Source organism: Sciurus carolinensis, chromosome 13 (assembly GCF_902686445.1).
Source record: "Sciurus carolinensis chromosome 13, mSciCar1.2, whole genome shotgun sequence".
Classification (NCBI taxonomy): domain Eukaryota; kingdom Metazoa; phylum Chordata; class Mammalia; order Rodentia; family Sciuridae; genus Sciurus; species Sciurus carolinensis.
This window is the reverse complement of record NC_062225.1, coordinates 47,697,302-47,718,706: the sequence shown is the minus strand read 5'-3', so window position 1 is coordinate 47,718,706 and position 21,405 is coordinate 47,697,302. Positions and strand designations below refer to the sequence as shown.

General features: G+C 35.1%; 2 protein-coding genes across 3 annotated transcripts in view; both read left to right on the top strand.

The window, feature by feature from the left end:
• The first annotated feature begins 2,955 nt into the window (after positions 1–2,955).
• Cfap36 (cilia and flagella associated protein 36) overlaps positions 2,956–21,405 on the top strand; it is a 37,055-nt gene continuing 18,605 nt past the window's right edge. Inside the window, exons 1-4 of one of the 2 annotated variants that reach the window (XM_047522389.1) lie at positions 2,956–3,277; positions 8,709–8,773; positions 9,475–9,576; positions 18,582–18,696. In XM_047522389.1, the coding sequence (XP_047378345.1) occupies positions 3,163–3,277; positions 8,709–8,773; positions 9,475–9,576; positions 18,582–18,696 (397 nt within the window). In that variant the 5' untranslated portion in view covers positions 2,956–3,162. The remainder of the gene's footprint in view (positions 3,278–8,708; positions 8,774–9,474; positions 9,577–18,581; positions 18,697–21,405) is intronic. The other variant, XM_047522388.1, reaches the window with a different exon arrangement.
• LOC124963029 (ribosome biogenesis protein WDR12) lies at positions 6,313–7,861 on the top strand. Its single transcript, XM_047522386.1, has one exon. The coding sequence runs from the start codon at positions 6,412–6,414 to the stop codon at positions 7,681–7,683; it is 1,272 nt and encodes a 423-aa protein (XP_047378342.1). The 5' UTR covers positions 6,313–6,411; the 3' UTR covers positions 7,684–7,861.

The following is a 21,405-nucleotide window of genomic DNA, read 5'->3' as shown; positions in this document are numbered from 1 at the left end:
AATCATTCCACAATGTATATATATTTCAAAACATGTTGTATATATAATTCAAAAAATGTTGTACATGATAGACAATTTTTATTTGCCAATTAAAAAATTTAAGAACATCGATTTGCAAAAAAATTTTTTTCCTTAAAGTGAAAATAGACAAACATGTCATTGTAACACATGGAAAAAATTCTTAAACTAATGTATTAAAAGTTCTTAAGACTCAATAAGAAAAAAAACCTGAACATTCCAATAAGAAAAAGTCAAAGGATAGGCAAAGATAACACAAGAGGAAACACAAAAGACTAATCAACATGAAACTGCTCAATTTCAATAAAAAGTGCATAATAAAATTATGTATCTCTTTAAAAAAATATGTATCCTTAACCTAGTCTACTGGCAAAGACATTTTTTTATTAAGATTTAAAAAATCAGTTTGGTAATTTTCCCTTTGAGAATTTATTTAAAGGAAATAAAAAAGGAGGAATCGAAAGCATATATGCAAGTATGTTCCTTGCATACAGAAAATTGTCTATGATTTTAAAAAATTGAAGTAATTTTTACAGATGGAGGTGATAAGGAGGTGATCAAAGAATAATTACCATATGAAGAGAATTTTTCATGAGGTTCACAATACTTAAAAGGGGAGAAAAATGTAAAGGAACCTCCTCACAGGGACTAGAAGAAGAGATAGATGAAGTATATATATATATATATATATATATATATATATTTTTTTTTTATTGTAAACAAATGGGGTACATGTTGTTTCTCTGTACATGGAGTAAAGGCATACCATTTGTGTAATCATAAATTTACATAGGGTAATGTTGTTTGATTCATTCTGTTATTTTTCCCTTCCCCCCACCCCTCCCACACCCCTCTTTTCCCTCTATACAGTCCTTCCTTCCTCCATTCTTGCCTCCCTCCCTAAACCTAACTCTAACCCTAACATTAACCCCTCCCACCCCCCATTATGTGTCATCATTCACTTATTAGCGATATCATTCATCCTCTGGTTTTTTGAGATTGGCTTATCTCACTTAGCATGATATTCTCCAATTTCATCCATTTGCCTGCAAATGCCATAATTTTATCATTCTTCATGGCTGAGTAATATTCCATTGTATATATGTACCACATTTTCTTTATCCATTCATCAATTGAAGGACATCTAGGTTGGTTCCACAATCTGGCTATTGTGAACTGAGCAGCTATGAACATTGATGTGCCTGTATCTCTGTAATATGCTGATTTTAAGTCCTTTGGGTATAGGCCAAGGAGTGGGATAGCTGGGTCAAATGGTGGTTCCATTCCAAGTTTTAGATGAAGTATATTAACTACATAGTGAGTGAGTTACAAAATCATTAAAGTTTATTTGCTCAGCAAAGATGGAAGCTGAGCTGTAGAAAGTAAAATCTAAAGTTGGAGATATACCTTTATAGGAGTAGTTCTCAGGAAGCTGGCAAGATCATCACAGAGATCTTTGACCTCTATGGTAGAGGGTGGTGCTGATGGAACTCCAGCGTTTGAGGAAGTCTGAGCTCTTGGTATGCGGGACAAGTGGCTGACAGTCCTGCCATTCCCTAGGCTCTCAAAGTGTTGGTCAAACTCTAGCGTTTATGTGTATTTTGAAGTTGGTATTTGAGGTCAGTGACTCACATGTGCGGGGTGGTCCAGTAAATTTTGACAGAACATTCTCCAGGGCAGGAGTTTGCTCACATTCTGGAAGGGAGTGGGAACTTCACTGCACTTAAGGGATCTGACAGGATGTCCAATCTTAAAACTTGGGGGCGGGGTGGGGGCGGGGTGGGGGCGGTAACTCTCCAAAACAAAAACATCACGTAGCAAACTATTTAAGCGTTTGGAGTCATTCAAAGCTTCCTAACAATGATTTCCTTTTAGCAATCGAGGATTGTCAAATAAATAAACTCAGGATTGGCAAATAAATCAAGGTATATATTCTCTCATTAAGCAATTCTGTTCAAATTTATCCCTCGGAATTGAACGGACAATTCTTACAGATACATATGTGTTTATTTCAGCAGTTTGTTGAAGTAAAAACCAGTTCAATAATTTATGGCACACTCAAACCGTGGAGTGAAATAAAGAGAGGGGGGGGGGGAAGAAAAGAAAAAAAAAAAAAAAGAAAGAAAAAAGAAAACCCAGCACATTAATGATCACACTTATGTATAAGTAAGATACAGTTTGTGAACTGAAGGGTGGTTTATAGCTATGCAGTGATGAAGAAAACAGGCTTATATTTTTATATGAAAAGGTGTATTAAGGAAATAAAACTTTGTAACTATACATATAATGACCCCGATTATGTAACAGCCCGCAAAGTTGCCTGAAGATATTTTGGGGTCCAAACACTTTGACAATGATTTTTGAAAACCGGTTCCACAATGGAACCCAACCTGGTTATTTGACATACGATTTGATGTTAAAGACATTTATTTAAATGAACAGTAACTTTGATTTTGTCTCTGAAAAGTTTCTAATTCTGGTTAGAGCTATCTAAGCTTGAGTGGTGAAAGAACCCTCTGAAGCTGACCCATGCAAAGTGACTGCAGAGCCAACTAGCAAACCTTACAGAGCTACTTTGTTCAGCTTTGTATTTTCAGACAGCCTTTTAATTACAAACGATTCTGGGCCAGGGAGTCTGAAACTGGATGGGACTGAGGGGCTGGGGTTACAATCACGAACTAAAACCTCTGAAGCCTTGTCAGTGAGAGGTTAGGGGCAGCCCTCCGCGAGTCATCGTAAGTCTGGGCTCCCACGCACACTCAGGAGAGGGAACGCCGAGATTGCTCCTAGGACCTCTAGCCAATGCCTACCCTTCTGCTCTCTGGCCTAGCAACTCCGGGCCAATGGGCGGAGAGCTATCTTTTGATCCTCTACTGTTCTCTTCCAGCCAATCGGAAACGTTCTTTAAATGCCCCTACTCCTCTGAGGTGCGCAGGCCAGGGAAGCTGGCTTCACTTCCGGGCCGCAGTCTGGGGCCGCAGCGCCTGTTGCCATAGCGACCATTTTACGTTAACTGGTTTGTAGTTCTCACCCAGGTGGCCCAGCAACCCTTTCCCCGACTCCCTTTAGGCTTCCTGAGGCCGGAAGGCCTTAATAGGCTCCCGGAATTTGGCCTAGGGATCTTCGTCGCCCCGTGGGGGCGGGATGGCTGCGGAAGAAGAGGACGAGGTGGAATGGGTGGTGGAGAGCATCGCGGGGTTCCTGCGAGGCCCCGACTGGTCCATCCCCATCTTGGACTTTGTGGAGCAGAAATGTGAAGGTAAAACCACAGGCCGAACTGACAATCCTTTCTTGCCTCTCTCGCACCAGCAGTGTCAGGGAGGTGGTCACCACAAACCATTTCGTCTCCTCCGTCTCCATCCTGGCGGACCAGGTCTGGAGCTAGTTGTGTGGGAGGAATTGCATCCACTCCGCCGGTGATTTCCTTCACGGATCTGAAAATGCGAACCCAGACGCCCTCCCCAACCTGGCCCCCGCGCGCGCCCAAAAAACGGGGGACTTTAATTCTGTTTGGTTTTTCACCATCCCGCTTATTTCTGCGGGACTGTTTGGGTGGGCTTCTTTAACCGCTTTCCCAGTTACTTGGGACGAGAAGTGCCTGTTTGCCTTTGAGTTCCTTCTGATCCTTAACATTTTTCCCTGTGGAATCAGTGTGGAAAATAAAAAATAATTCACCCCGACCTGTTGACGTGCAAAGAGGGCATGTGATTATCGGAGCCGGCGATCTCGCCGCTTATTGAGTCCTCTGACTCACAACTATACCAAAAATGGGGTGGTGGCAGCATGTGCCTGTTTTTTTTTTTTTTTTTTTTTTTTTTTTTTTAACTAATGTGACATACAGATGTCGCATAATAGTCCCTTTGCAGGAGAGGCACCTCCGGTTTCTGGTCAGTTCACACTTGTTCAGAATTCAATTCTTGTCGACAAGTTGGACTTCATTTTACAGAAAGGGAACCAGAAACTATGTCATATGTACGAATGTCCAACCCTTGTCTTGGTTATTTAGCTGGGGCAAGACTTTGAGGGTAAAAATATCCCTCAGTTATTGAACGTCTTTCTTATGTTAGAGATCAGTGTGGTAAAGATCAGTGTGATAGAGCTGGGGTCATTGGGTACAAGCTGCATGGAAACAAATTTCAGTGAAGGAAATGCTTGGTAACAGTATAAACCCAGGATGCTATGGCTTGCCTGAAAAGGTAATGAGTTTCCTAGGCATTAGCAGTGTTTGAATGGATCTGATAATGACTTAATGGAGATGTTAGAGGAGATTCAACTATCAACTGGTTCATCATCCTGGATAATCCTTTAAGACTTCTTTCAAGAAGATTCCATTAATCTAGTAAAGATGAAATTTTGTTTGACCACTGAATCTTTCATTATGTTTTCATTGTCATAATCAAAATTCAAATACTAGTTACTAAGCGTTGTTTTTAAAGGTAATTTTTAAGGAGAATCAAAACCAAAATAACTTACTTGTACTTCTTTTAAGAATTTAAAATGCCATTATGAGACTAATGAAGCATGTTGAATTCTGACCTCCTGAAGAAAGAAGAAATTATGTCATCTGTTAATTCCATTTACCCTACTTAGTCTAAATGCTGAAATGAAAAATTAAAAAAGGCGTTGTTCATCTTTTTATTCCCAAGTATCTAAAGTGCGCTGAGCACAGTGGAGCATGCCTGTAATCCTAGAGACTTGGGAGGCTGAGGCAGGAGGATTACAATTCAAGCCTAGCTGTAGCAATTTAGCAAGACCCTGCCTCAAAATAAAACATAAAAAGGTCTAGGGCTGTAGCTCAGTGTAAAGCTTCTATGGGTTTAATCCCTGATAGACAGACAGGTAGATAGATAAAGGCTGCATCTCAGTAATAACATAGCCAATTGTGTAATTTTATAGAGAAGCATATCTTCAGCTTCATAAACATGGTACTGTAGTAATTTGGTTTAAGAATTAACTGAAACAGCTTAAGTTGCTGTTGTATAAATATATGTACAGTGTTGCACAGAGTGGCTGAAGGATACATAGAAGAAACATGCCAGTGACACTTGACTTAATGGTTTATAATTCACTGACTTTGGGCTTGTCAGTGTGCCATTCTCTTCTTTAGAGAATTATCAACATTTACTTCAAAAAATATTTAGTGCATGTCCTTGGGCCCGAAGCTGGGACTAGAAATATGAATAACAAAATCCTGTACTTGAGAAATAGATAATGTATTGGAGAAGACAGGCAGGTAAGTAGAATAAAATACAAAGTGACAGGTGTTATAATAAGGTTAGGTTCATGGTGCTATATATTATGGGGCTAAGAGGAGAGATCTAACTAGCTTAGGACTTCAGAGTATGTTGCAGATCATAGAAATATGACTTGATACTTGACAATATCTCCACCCACCCCCAGCCACAGTACTGCATTTTGAGACAGGTACTCACTAAGTTACCCAGGCCAGGTTTGAAATTGTGGTCCTTCAGCCTTATCCCTCAAGTAGCTGGAATTCCAGGTGTTTGCCATAGCATCAGACATTATCTTGAAGAATGGTTGGGAGAGAGGAGACGGAATGGAGTAAAGGCAAAAAAAAAAAAAAAAAAAAGGAAAGGATTGAACCAAAGGCATAAGGTTTTGAAGTGGTATGTGTTATAAATTATATTTGGAGTGCTCAAGTACTTATGTATTGTTAGGAGGACAAAATTTGGATTTTGGAGTGGTAGGAAGTGAGATAAGGGAGTTGAAACTTGAAATCAAATCCTGGAAGGCCTTTTGTGGCCTTCTAAGGATTTTGCACTTATTCTCTAAGGCAGTGAACAATTACTGAAGAGTTTTAACCTGAACATCACAGAAGTTAGTTTGGCCTATTAGGAAGATCATTCTGGGAGAATGAAAAGAAACATTCATTGTTTACAATTCATGAATGTGCCCTGGTTTCTTAATTAGGTTATAGATTCTTAATCTAAATTGTTTCACACGTAATCACTCAGTAAACATTTGTTTTGGTTTTATTTTGACTACATTTATTGATATGTGGTAACAAAAATGGCCTAGTTACTTTCAATAAATTTTGCATTAGCAAAGTTCTAGTATAATAAAATAATCTTGAGACTGTTATAAAAGTGATTTAGTGTTTAATAATATTCCATTAGAAGCTTATGAAAAGATTGTTGCCTTATATTATAGCAAACTAGTTTTCATATTAACTATGAGGTAGATTTTGTTTTAATATTTTCTTAAATAAGAAAGAAAACTTGGACAGTATTTTATTTTTTAAAACGGATTTGAGTTGGGCCTTCTGGAGCTTCATAATCGATCACAGCCTAAAGTGTTGACATTAAAGAGCACCTCTTTTCGGACTGCTAACTCGTACATTTTTGTGGGCAAGTCTTGCATGTACTCCTCGCCATGGCTCAGCTCCAGACATGCTTCTACACTGACAACAAGAAATATGTGGTAGATGATGTTCCGTTCTCAATTCCTGCCACGTCTGAAATTGCTGACCTTAGTAACATCATCAATAAATTGCTGGAGGCCAAAAATGAGTTCCACAAACATGTGGAGTTTGATTTCCTTATCAAGGGCCAGTTTCTGCGAATGCCCTTGTTCAAACACATGGAACTGGAGAACATCTCATCAGAAGAGGTTGTGGAACTAGAATATGTGGAGAAGTACACTGCACCCCAGCCAGAGCAATGCATGCTCCATGATGACTGGATCAGCTCAATTAAAGGAGCAGAGGAATGGATCTTGACTGGTTCTTATGATAAGACTTCTAGAATCTGGTCCTTGGAAGGAAAGTCATTAATGACAATTGTGGGACATAAAGATGTTGTAAAAGATGTGGCCTGGGTGAAAAAAGATAGTTTGTCTTGCTTACTACTGAGTGCCTCTATGGATCAGACCATTCTCTTGTGGGAGTGGAATGTAGAGAGAAACAAAGTGAAAGCCTTACACTGCTGCAGAGGTCATGCTGGAAGTGTGGATTCTATAGCTGTTGATAGCTCAGGAACTAAATTTTGCAGTGGCTCCTGGGATAAGATGCTAAAGATCTGGTCTGCAGTCCTTACAGATGAAGAAGATGAAACGGAGGAATCCACAAACAGACCAAGAAAGAAACAGAAAACAGAACAATTAGGACTAACAAGGACTCCCATGGTGACCCTCTCTGGCCATACGGAAGCAATTTCCTCAGTACTCTGGTCAGATGCTGAAGAAATCTGCAGTGCATCTTGGGACCACACAATTAGAATATGGGATGTTGAGTCTGGCAGTCTTAAGTCAACTTTGACAGGAAATAAAGTGTTTAACTGTATTTCCTATTCTCCACTTTGTAAACGTTTAGCTTCTGGAAGCACAGATAGGCATATCAGACTGTGGGATCCCCGAACTAAAGATGGTTCCTTGGTGTTGCTGTCCTTGACCTCACATACAGGCTGGGTCACAGCAGTAAAGTGGTCTCCTACTCATGAACAGCAACTGATTTCAGGCTCTTTAGATAACATTGTCAAGCTGTGGGATACAAGAAGTTGTAAGGCTCCTCTCTATGATCTGGCTGCTCATGAAGATAAGGTTCTAACTGTAGACTGGACAGACACAGGGCTACTTCTAAGTGGAGGTGCAGACAATAAATTGTATTCCTACAGATATTCCCCTACCTCTTCCCACGTGGGGGCATGAAAGTGAATGATGACTTGATATAGAGACTTTCTATAAATGAAGTCGGTAGAGAACCATCAGATTATGTTGATGAAGATGCAGTCTTTTAAATTAAGGTTTACACAAGATTTCTACCCTTCATAAAAGCTAACAGATTACTTTGTTTTCATTTTGTGGGTATAAAATAAAATGTTACTTGTATTCTCTACCCTATAGACTATAGAAATTAAACTGAGATTTTTAAACTTCAAAAAAAAAAAAAAAGAAAGAAAACTTGTTTAAATTAATATTATATGTGTATTTGTGTGCATATTTTAATTTTAATAATATATTTAACAGTGTACCTAATATATTATCATTTCAGTGTGTAATCTTATTTTTAAAAGTAGTAATTTGATATTTTACTTTTTTTTTTTTTCCAGTATGGGGATTGAACCCAGTGGTACTCCACCACTGAGTTATACCCCCAGTCCTTTTTATTTTATTTACAGGGTCTCACTAAGTTACCCAGGCTGGCCTTGAACTTGCAGTCTTCCTATCCCAGCCCCCAGACTCACTGGGATTACAGGATCCACTCTGCCCAGCTGATATTTTAATGTTTTTAGGTTTTTGAAATCTAGTGTATATTTCCCATTTACAGAACATCTCAATTTAGACACTAAATTTTCATGTGAAATAATTGGTCTACATTTAGATCTCATAAAAATTTACAGTTTAGTTGGGTATGGTGGCATACACCTGTAATCTCTGTGGTTTGGGAGGCTGAGGCAGGAGGATTGCAAGTTCAAAATCAGCCTCAGCAACTTAGGTAGACCCTGTTTCAAAATGAAAAAAAAATTTTTTTAAAAAAGGACTGGAGATATGGCTCAGTGGTTAAGCGCCCCTGCATTCAATCCCTGATACCAAAAACGAACAAACAAATGAACAAACAAAACAAAAAAAGAAAGATTATCAGAATAATAGTTCCATTTGTAAAGAGTGGATTTTTATAAATTTGTGTTGATGAAATGATTTTTTTACACAATAAATATTTTTCTCAAATTTAGTTTTTGATGATGAAGAAGAAAGCAAATTGACTTATACAGAGATTCATCAGGAGTACAAAGAACTTGTAAGTATTTTTCACTGAGTTTAAAAGGTAACTAGAATAATGATTCTTGTTAGTTTTCTAAATTAAAAAAATTTGATGTTGCTTCATTAAAATTCTTTAATTTCACAATTATACAATCTACCCTAACAGTACCCTAACAGTTGTATTAGACTCCATGGTTTCTCTGGGCATCTCATTTTTATGATTTCTTATCTCTTCTACTCTAGAATCTAAGGACTGGATTTAAAATTATAGGTATCTTACACATGATCTTTATATTTTATAGTTTTTGACTGATGCCTCCAGGGAAGTGTTAGTTTTCACTTAGTTATGATTGTCTTTTTTTTTTTTTTTTAACCTTTGTTTTATTTATTTACTTAATTATTTTATGTGGTCCTGAGAATCAAACCCAGTGCCTCACACATGCTTGGCAAGCACTATACCATTGAATTACAACCCTGTCTTATGACAGAAGAGTTCTGCTACATTGAATTTTATAATCCTGACTTTTGTTATTTCTAGTAGAGGACATAAATTTTTATGTGACTCTGAAAAAAATTAGCTTTTTGTTGTATTTTGGTGAAATGACATTATTATTTCAAAATATGTAGGTTAATGCAAAAAGCATTTGATTATGTTTTTTTAAACTGAGTACTTAATAGGTATACTGTCATTTAGAATTTTTCTATATAAATTATAAAAGTTAAACTTTCCCTTTTTAGGTTGAAAAGCTGTTAGAAAGTTACCTCAAAGAAATTGGAATTAATGAAGATCAATTTCAAGAAGCTTGTACTTCTCCTCTTGCCAAGACTCGAACATCACAGGTTTTTGCTTTTGTGTTATTCTGTTAGCTTGCAATTATAACAAAAATTCCCAGGGTTTCTCTTAAATTTAGTATGTTTGATTACAAAAGTACAATATTTTAGATATTTTGAGAGGTGAAAAAGATAATTCATTACATAGGGATCTCTATTGGAACAACCTTGAAATATAATAATTTGAGGCTTTAATGAACTGATACAATAAAAAATGAACTTTCCAAACTCAACTGTAATAAGATTGCAGGGTTTATCCAAATTACTGTTTTATTTATATGATCTCTCATAATTCTGCAGTTGCCCTTTTAGTAAATCTATAGTTCATAGTTATTGGAGCTTTCTTCTTTTGGAACTATTTCTGTTGTCTCATTGGTTCCGCAGTGCTGAGCTGAAGGAAGTAGGTTATATGTGTATTTATAACATTTATTGAGGACTTGTGCTAGTTGATGTTTTAGACACTTAATCATATTGATTGCTCTTAAGAAATTGGTACTATTTAACTTTTATCTACGTATGAGAAAACTAAAGCACAGAGATATTAAATACCTAATCCAAAGTCCACAGCTGTTAAGTAGTGGAGACAGTATAACCAGCATAGGCAATCCAACTGAGAGCCCTCGCTCAGAGGTTGAAATAGGGATATGGTGCTACTATCCAGGTAGCCTTCTGAAAACTTGCTTTGGTTTGCCATCCTCTTAGCAAATTTAAAATTTCTTGACAATTTCTTAGAACGATGATAGTGAGGATTGTCTGTAATGTGACTTCAAATTATATTTTCTGCCTTGATCTGCTCTTTTCCATTGTATTATGTACTATTATCATTCCAGGCTACTCACTCTTGCAAGCATCTTTATACTTAGCTTTTGTCATGCTGTCTCTTAGCCTAAGACGTATGACCCTCCACCAATGCACTCCTCAGGGCCTTGCTGAAATGCTTAATTTCTTAATGGAAGCTTTGCTGCTCCCTTGAATCATTAGAGGGTAGAACTCATTCTGTCTCACTAGGTACTTTTACATTTTTGGTATTTTGTCTTTAATTATAGTTTTCTACTAGTCCATTTGCCCTATTAGATTGTAAATCCTTTGAGCTGTTTATGGTATCTTTGTATTTTTCGTTAGTAGGCTAGAAATGAGCACTTAATTCTTAGTAAGTAGTTTTCAATCAATTTGTTAAATGATCTTGTTATTATGCCCTTGAAGAGATTGTTTTGACTATTTAATCCAGCACTTACGGGTACACTTCTCTTTTGTACAATTTCTTCTCATTTAATGATCATCTCTAAATCTAGAGATATAAAATCTTTAATATAACATATTTAAAAAGTGTGTACACACTAAATAGTGATTATATATGTTAAATATTACATCAGCTAACAATTCTATAAAGCAAAAGTTGTTTTACAGTTAACCAATAGATTGCATTCTTTATATACCATAGTTTTAGTTTAAAAAATAATAAGACATTTATTTTCTTCTTTTTTATTTTTATTTATTTTCTTCTTTTTAGGGAAATAGGAAAAATTTGATTGAAAATTATAGATGATCCTTGACTTATGATGGGTTTATGTCCTGATAAACCCATCCTAAGTTGAAAATATTGTAAGTCAAAAAGCATTTAATGCACTTAACCTATACTGAACATCATAATTTAGCAACATAGTACACTGTAGAGTATCACTTGTTTCCCTTTGTGATCATGTGGTTGTCTGGAAGCTCACTGCTGTTGCCCATCAAGAGAGATTATTCATATTGTTAGCCCATGATAAGATCAAAATTCAAAATTCAAAGCATAATTCTACCTAAGGTGTACTGATTTTGCACTATTTTAAAGTGAAAAATTCTGAGTTGGCAGCTGTCTATAATAGTAGACATAATCATCTTTTGTTTGTATTATCAAGATAACTTTATTTGTGAATGTAGATGTTCAGAATTCAGATATTGTGTTCAGATCAAGATGAACACAGTTTTGGGACTGGAGAGATAACTCAGTTGGTAGAGTGCTTGCCTTGCAAGCACAAGGCCCTGGGTTTAATCCCCAGCACTGTGGAAAAAAAAAAAGTAACAATAAAAGATCAACACAGTTTTCTCTTTCATTCTACCATATACCTTTTAATTTGCTTAAAATTAATAGTATAGTTTTGTTATATACAACAGAGCAGGCCTTTTTAAAAATTTTTAGTTTTAGATGGACACAATAAATTATTTTATTTATTTATTTGTGTGGTTCTGAGGATTGAACCCAGTGCCCCATGCATGTAAGGCAAGCCTGTACCACTGAGATATGACCCCAGTCCCAAAGAAGGCCTTTTGAGATAGTTGGACCTACCTGCTTTTGAGTCCTGAATCTTTCATTTATTATATGTAAGATTTTGGCAAAAGCTCTTGTAATTTGTACTTTTCTTAATCATTTTGATTCTTAGTTTTTGCATCTGTAAAATTGGTATACTATATACTTTTAAAGGATTTTTTTAAGTTTAAGAGATAACATACATAAAGCATTTAGCACAATGCCTGGTATATATCAGGTGGTCTATAAATAAATGGAAGCACTTTTTAATTAAAGGTAGCTATTTTGGCATTTGATTAACCTCGTGCTGGTCAGGTCAGGGTCATGAATTCAATCCCCATGTGGACTAGTTAGCATTATTCTGTACTAGAGTAAAATTTTAGTTACCAGATACTTAATAGCAACATGTAATTAGTATAAGGCTGTCACTGTTACTGAAAAAAAAAAACAGCTTGAAGCACTTATTTACTGCTTTGAAGCAATCTAATCTTTATACATGAAAATCAGAATGTTGATTCCAAAATTGGGTTGTCTAAGAAGGAATTTAAGAAACAAATTGCTTGCCCTGGATAATTTAGGAGGTAATTTTGGGATTGTTTTGGTTTGGTGATTGGTTTTTGATTTTCTATACCAACTGCCAGTTTTCATGGATTTGTACAACTAAAGCAAACTTGAAAAATTCTTTTCATTTAGTCGTCATTAGACCTAAACCACTGATTCTGGTGTAGTCTTTTTGTATTACAGCTAGAAAAAGTGGCATCAGGCAAAGTAATCTAATGAAAAAAAGATCCAGGGCAGTGGCTCATGCCTGTAATCCCAGGGATTTGGAAGCCTGAGGCAGGAGGATTGCAAGTTCAAGGGCAGTCTCAGCAACTTAGTGAGGCCCTAAGCAACCTAACTGAGACCATCTCTCAAAATAAAAAATAAAAACTGGGGATATAGCTCAGTGGTAAAACACCCCTGGGTTAAATTCCCTATATCAAATGAAGAAATACCACAACAACCAACTTTTTAACAGCATGTTTTTCTGTTATATACATGTGATTTCTTTAAAAAAGTCCATGAATTAGACTATCTTATACCAATTCAGAAAAATGACAATATAATAAATAGCAAATATTTATTATTTCAGTTGCCTACAGTTGAACTTCAGAATTTTATAGAATTTTGCAATTGAAATAGATAAAAAATGACATCCACTTGCTTGTGAGGATAAAACTTATTAATTTCAATGTATGACAAAATTCAGGGACTTTTAGATGGGACTTGAAGGAATTTTTGTTTGTTTTGTTTACTTGATTTGCAATGACCTTCATAAGATAGAAATTAATACTTGCAGAAACATTTATCTTATAATGATTTGGGAAATTTTTTTTTTTTTTTTTAGTTATTGGCACTGTTGAGATGAGAATATTACTTCTGTGGTGTTACTATTGAATCTTTTTGTTTTGTTTTGATCTGGGGGATTGAACTCAGGTGTACTTAACCACAGCCCCAGCCCTTTTTTGTATTTTATTTAGAGACAGGGTCTCACTGAGTTGCTTAGGTCCTCACTAAATTGCTGAAGCTTTTAACCTGGAATCCTCCTACCTCAGCCTCCTGAGCCACTGGGATTACAGGCGTGCATCATTGCACCCCATTTACTACTGAATTTCTAAAAAGTACACACAAGGATAATAGAAGTATTTTGTGAGAGGGCTAGTAAGATTTTTAAAAAGGTAGTTGTCTTTATTTTTTAGAGAAATTTTAGGCTTACAAAGAATTGAGCAGATTGTTTCCCTTATTAAAATCTTCATTAGTATAGTATATTTGTTATAACTGATGAACCAGTATTGATATATTAATTCTTCTTGTTGTATAGTTCTGTGGGCTTTGCTAAATAGAGAATGCCATGTAACTACTATTACAATGTTGTACAAAATACTTTCACAGCACTAAAAATCTCCTCTGTGTTCCTTATATTCATCCCTCCTTGCCTTGTCTCAGTTTTCTGACAACCTCTGGTCTTAGTTACTCTCTCCAGAATGTCATGTAATTGGAAACATAGTAGATATCCTTTCAGACTGATTTCTTATACTAATTAATATGCATTTAAGATTCCTCCATATTTCATGGCTTGATAATTTTACCACTGACTATTATTACATTGTATGGATGTATTACAGTTTATTTATCCTTTGATTAAAGGGCATCCAGGTTATTTCCATTTTTTTGGCAATATTTAAATCCTTTTAAGATTTTTGTGTGAACATAAAATTTTCAATTTGTTTGACTAAACATCTGTGAGTTGATTGCTAAGTCATCTGGTAAGACAAAGTTTAGCTTTGTAAGAAACTTTTAAGCTGTCTTCTAAAGTGTCTTTACCATTTTGCATTTTTGTCAGCAGTGATGGAGAGTTTCCATTTTTCCACATCCTTGTCAATACTTGGTACTGTTAGTTTTGGATTATAGACATCCTAATAGGTGTGTAATGCTATATGGTTTTCTTTTGAACATTTTTCAGTTTGAATTGTTTGTTTTCTAATTGTTGAATTTTAAGAATTCTTTGCATATTTTGGATACAAATTCTGTTATCAGATAAGTGTTTTTCAAAGTAGTTTGCAAAATTTTCTTCTGGGACTTTTCATTCTTTTAACAGTATCTTTCACACAGTAGACATTTTTAATTTTAATTAAGTCTGATTTACCAGTTTTTTCTTTCATGGATTCTGCTTTTGATGTATCTGTGAAGTCATCACCAAACCTAATTATCTAGATTTTCTCCTGTGTTACTTTCTGGAAGTTTAACAGTTTTGTGTTTTATATTTAAGTCTGTGCTCCATTTTGTGATAACTCCTGGCTAATGTTTAGGTTGATTTTTTTTTTTTTTTTTTAGGTTGCCCATTTTGAGTTATTCCAGCATCATTTGCTGAAAAGTCTGTCCTTTATTGAATTGCCTTGTTTCTTTGTCAAAAATCAGTTGTCTATGTTTATGTGGATCTCTTTTCAGGGACCATTCTGATTTCATTGACCCGTTTATCTACTACAACACCAATACACTACCATCCTGATTATTATAACTTAATAATAAGTTTTGATGTTGGGTAGTGTTAGCCCTCTGACTTTGTTCTTTATCAGTATTGTGTGACTATTCTGGGTTTTTGCCTTCCATGTATATTTTAGAATAAGTTTCAATGTCCAGAAAGCAATTTGCTAGGATTTCTGTTGTGATTGTATGAATCTATAAATTAAGCTGGGAAGACATGTTAACAGTTTTGTTTCCCTATTTATGAACATGGAATATCTTTCCATTTGTTTGCATCTTTAATTTCTTTCAATAGAGTTTTTTAGTACTCCTTATAGAGATCTTATACATACTTTGTTAGATTTACTCCTAAGTACTTCTTTTTTTTCTTTCAGGGTGCTAATATAAATGGTATTGCATTTTTAATTTCAAATTCCAATTGTTCATTGCTGATACATAGGAGAACAGTTAACTTTTATATGGTAAATGTGTATCCTGCATCCTGGTTTTATTTATATATATGTTCCAGAAGTTTAACTTTTTTTCTTTTTGTGTTTGTTTTTAAAGACCAGTCATGTTATTTGAGAACAAAAACAGTTTTATTTCTTTCTTCTCAATTATTATCTCTTCATGTTTTATTGTATTAGCTAGAACTTCCAGTACAGTGTTGAATGGGAGTGGTGAAAGGGATCATTCTCACCTTGTTTCTGATATAGTAGGAAAACATCTAGTTTCTTACCATTAAGTATAATGTTAGCTTATGTTTTAAAATAGATGTTCTTTACCAGGTTGAGGAAATTTTTCTTTAGTCCTAGTTTGCTGAGAGTTTTTATCATGAATGGTTGTTGGGTTTTGTTAGGTTCTTTTTCTGTATCTGTTTTTATGATCAGATGATATTTCTTCTCTACTCTGTTAATGTTTGTAATATTTAGTGATTTTCAGATGCTGAACCACCTCATGTACCTGGAATAAATCCCACTTGGTTGTGGTTTGTAATATTTTTTATACCTTATTGTTTTTAGTTTGCTAAATTTTGTTGAATATATCTTTGTTCATGAAAGATACTGATGTGTAGTTTTCCTGTCTTTTAATGTCTGTCTGGTTTTGACATTAGGGTAATACTGGTATCATACAATGACATAGTATTCGCTCTGCTTCTGTGTTCTGGAATATACTGTAGAGAACTCGTATAATTTCTTCCTTAAATGTTTGGTAGAATTCATCAGTGAACCCATCTTGGTTTGGTGTTTTCTGTTATCAATTATTGTTTATACTTCATTATCAGGCATAGGATAGTCAAATGATCTATTTCTTTTGTGTCTTGGCAGATTGTATCATTTTTAAGGAATTGTTAAATTTCATCTACGTTATCAAATTTATGGGCATAGTTACTCATGGTATTTCTTCTTCGTCCTTTCAGTATTCTTAGGATCAGTAGTGATAGCTCTTTTTTCATTTTTAAAATTAGTAATTTGTGCTTTTGCTCTTTTTTCCCTTAACCTAGCTAGAGGTTTAATAATTTTAACCAGCATCAAAAGGTCCAGAGCAATTACACTTATGGGCACTCTTCAGTTTAAAAAATGTTTTCTCATTTAATCCCAATTTTATTTAATGTTTTCTCATTTAATAACTAGTCAGAAAGTTGTTCTGTATTTCTTTTATTCTAAGAACATTTTTTTAAAAATTAGAGCTCTATAGTTAAACAAAGTAGTTGGGTTCATCCTGACAAACTTATAAATGCATGGAATTCTATTGCAGTTTATGATCCTTCCCTATCTCCTTCCTTTGCTCAACTCGACTTCCTTTTACTTATCTATTTCTAGTTGATTGGTTCTTTCTACCTATGCATAAAGGTGAAGTTCCCCGTGATATATTTATACATGTACATAACATGATTTTTTTAAGAAGTCATTCTGCATGAGGCGATTTTTATAATATATTTAAAATAAAAATGCATTTTATAATTGATGGTGTTGGCAGTGTTTTTTTCTTAGTGGCACATGAAACAGTGGTTTAGTTTACTAATCTGTAGTATTAAGTGTGGTGAAATACTGTATATTATTGTTATTCTTATTATATCGATTTTATAGATGAAGAGCAGGAAGCTCTGAGAATTTAAATGATGTGTTGAAAGTCATGGAACTGGTGCATAGTCAAACTGAAAGCAGGCTTTTGATATCAAGGACTCTTCCTTTCCTAATGTACCAGTGGTTCTCAAACTTTAATGGTATAAGAATTATCTGGGGAGACGTGTGGGCACCCATCCTCCAGAGATTTAGATAATTGTATCTGTGGCAGGGCTCAGGAATGTACATTTTAATAATTCTTCTTTCCTGCATTTATTAAGAGGAGTTGAGAATAACATTTTGAGGAATGCTTTATTATAATTTTAAGTATCAATTCAATCTGACTGATAGAAACTCTGGTTGATACATTGCTATTAATAGCAATGCTTTTAAGTATTTGTTAGTGATGAGGATAAAGTATTTGGTATTTCTAATAAATCTGTGAAGTGCCAGAGCAGTTATGTGGTGGCATAATCCTGTAAATGGGACCCTGATAGACATCAGCAATCAGTCATTGAGACTGCACACATTATTTTGAGTACTGACTTCTGGACGGCAACTGTCAAACTCAGCTGAAAACTTTTTTGTCAGCTCCTGCTCTGGGGCCTTCTGGACTGTATTTGTAAACTTAGTGGAAAAGAACCGTTTCATCTTTTTCTCTCTACAGTTAACTCCATGTAGTTGTCACATAGAACTGATTTTGCACTTTACCTTTGCTTTGTTATCCTGCACAAGTCTAGAATGCAAGCTGGTTGCTGGGGGAAGGGCTCCTTCTTCTTTCAAATACATCTCTTTGATGAGGTTTCTGTTGAGGTGTTCTCTGTGACAGTATTGCTACTGCTTACCTAGTAAATCACATACCCTTGGTTGCCTCAGCATGATTTTGTGTGGTCATTTCCAGTAATGTCATGTAAAGCTGGAAATGAATTCTAATAAGATCTGTTTTCAGGCATTTCATATTTTATCCTCCTTTTTATTAATTAGTTTGGAAATTGGTTTGCTCTTGACAATATAATATTTTCAATAGTTAAGGAGGTATTAAGTGTGTACTCTAATGTTAGATACCTTTTTAAATTTCTTGCAGTTATGATTTTACATCATAATTTATAACTCTGCTTCTTTCAAATAACTTTCTACATATAAGACAACTACAATAGCATTCACACATTAATGGTCCATTACACTTACTTTACAGATTCCATTTTTTGACATGTAACTTGTACTTTTTATAAAGGGATAATTTTTGTAGTTACTGAATTATTATTAAGCAATAAAGTTCAAGTGGCAGGAATATAAAGTAAATAGATGTTATTTTGGTAGGAAAATAAACCCAGATACTGACATGGTAAGTTTTAAAAGGTAAACCAGATTCCTGTGTTGTTTTTCAGTGTCATTTAGTACTAGCTCATTTAGAAAAGGTATTATGATTAATCTTAGCTTAGGCATGGGTATTTGGAGAGTCCTCCTCTTGAGAACTCTTATCTTAAAGGATTTTAAAATAAAATCTTAAAATTGTCCATTTGAGTCATCTCACCATAAATAATGGTACAACATTCATGAATTAATGTGCTGTTCTGCAGTGAAAATTATTTGAATGTGTGGGGAATAGTTTTAAAATTTTAGTCTTCATTTAACCTTCAGATTTCTTTTCACAGGCCATTTTGCAACCTGTGTTGGCAGCTGAAGATTTTACTATCTTTAAAGCAATGATGGTCCAGAAAAACATTGAAATGCAGCTGCAAGCCATTCGAATAATTCAAGAGAGAAATGGTAAAATGTTGAAGTTAAAAAATCTAAGTGCTAAATGCTTTTTTTTTCTTTTACTCTTCTGCTTCTAATATGGTCTTAAGTGTAGCTGCTTTTTATACATTTATTTCAAGTTTGAAAGTCTTTGGCTGATGTAAAAGATTTAAGAGTATAAACTTTATTACCAGTGTACATTGGACATCTCAAAGAAACCAGATTTGATTTTCTCCTCAGCTACTGTGTTTATGGCACAGTATTGGTTATAGTTACTACTAAGAAAAGATGACTACTCTGCTGGCTTATCGTTAAGACTTTAGTATTGGAATCAGTTGGAAGACTTGTTGAAACACATGACAGGCTCCATTTTCTGATTTAGTAGGGTTGTGTTGGGACCTAATAATTTTCATTTTGACCAAACTCCTAGGTGATGCTAAAGCTGCTGATCCTGAGACCACATTGAGAACCACAGGTTTAGGGCAATATGATTATTGTACCAGCATCAAGTAGAATAGAAAACAGAAGGCTCTAGTACCCTCTTTGGCTTTAATTTTTGCCTGTCTCTGTTTAAACTCACCTTCCTCTAGCTCTTTCGGCTTTTGCCCCCTCCCCACTTTATTTGTACCTGAACTACATTAAATATTTTGACTCAACAGTCAAGTTTTAACCATACTTCTTATTAATGTACCATCTCCTTTTCAAAGCAGATTCTCATCTCTATTTCAGATTTATGGCTCTGGTAATCTTATCTTAATTTTTATGTGTTCCTTTGCTTGATAGATTGTCACTGATATTCTTTGCCATGGCCTCTTTCATAGTTTGACAGCAGGACCTTTCCTTTGATTGTTTCCAGAAGAAATGAGAGCTATAGTTCATTTGTATTGTTTACTCTTAAGTGTCTAGAACATGCAACAGTAGGGCTTCTATTGTTGCAGGGTGAACATCAGAATGTTGCAAACTCTTGAATAGTCTCCTTTTCATTTGTCTGATGTGAGTGGACTCTATTCCTAACCATCCCCTAAAGTCCCAATATGCTTTCCATAGCAGGTAAAAGAGCTGTTGTCTGTGGGTAGGAGATAATACTACCCTAACCATGAAGAATGCATGACACAATGCTATTACTTTTGTGTAAATAAAGTTTGGAAAATAGTCTCTTTTACACTTTTTAAAAAAATACATATTTTTAGTTGTAGGTAGACCATATACCTTTATTTAATTTTTACTTGGTGCTGAGGATCGAATGTGCTAGGCAAGTGCTCTACAGCCCCTAGTGTGCTAGGCAGCCCCTCTTTTTGACTTTTTACTATGGTTTGCTCTATAAAATATTTTCCTCTTAATATTCTTGCAACTATGCTTTATTCTGACCTGTGTGATAATTATTTTAGATTTTTTTTTTTTTTTTTTTTGGGTGCTGGGGATCGAACCCAGGGCCTTGTGCTTGCAAGGCAAGCACTCTACCGACTGAGCTATCTCCCCAGCCCCTGTGATAATTATTTTATGTTAGTAACATTTATTTTGAGAGAATCAACTTTGAAAAGAGAAACAGTGAACTTGACATTGGACACTTCAGTTTGAAATTTAACTGGAAACTATGTAGATTTTAATAACAAGGGAGTAAATACCTATAGCTTGACTGCCAGCAACGGAACTCCCCCATAAAAGTTCTAAACAATTAGAAATTATCATCTCATGAAACAAACCCAAAGAAAAGGAGGAAAAGAAGACAGGTCTAGGGTTGGTTTGTTTGGTGGCTTAGTGATGTTACCAAGGACCCTGACACTTTTTATCTTTACATTCTGCCATTCTCAGGATCTTCTCTCATGATTATACTCCAGCTGTATCCAATGCAGGCTTAATAGAATCTCGTGAAGAAAAGGAATGCTTCTTCCTGTGTTTTTCTTTTTGTTAGTAAGATAGCACTTTCATGAAAGCCCTCTAAGAATTTTCTCCTCAGGCCCTATTGAGCAGGTGTGGGGTCAGTTGCCTTTCTGGCACAGTGAATGAACCTTTTGTGATTGGTTTAAACCATTCATAAGTTTTTCCTGGGGTAGGGGAGACCCAGACCCAGATTCTAAGTAGTTGGCTGCCTGATGACTACACAAAATACACAAAATGTGGTATACATAAATGAGGGAAGAGGACGGGGATAATATGGAGTAATGACTGGTGTCAGACCATAGTGTGGGACAGTTTGACTACATTTTAACATAAACTAATACTCAGTTTCTGTCACAGAATTTTCATACTTGTATTTAAGAATGTTGCTTAATTTAACTAGGGGTTAGTACCTTACATTAATGTCAGTTATATTCAGAACTATAGGCTATTTGAAAATTGTCTTTGTGTAAGAAAAAAATGAAGGCTCTCTGGAGTTTTGGTTATATCATATCAAAGAATTTGGGGAAAATGCGTGCCAGAGCATTATTGTGATGGTTTCGAAGTGCATTGCATTATTCCTCCTTCAGTACTTTTAATTATCCTTACAAAGATCATTAGAAGAATAATTTTATATCCTTTGAGCAAAATTGCATTTTAGATTGGTGAGTTTTATTGATGTCAATTTTCTGGGTGTGATATTGTACTATGTAGTTTTGCAAGATGTTACTTATGGGAAAAATTGGGTAAAGGGTATGGCATCTTTCTGCATTTTTTTTTTTAACAACTGTGTGTGAATCTGCAATTATCTCAAAATAAATTGTTTAATTTTGAAAATGCATCTAAATATCAAGGGGATTA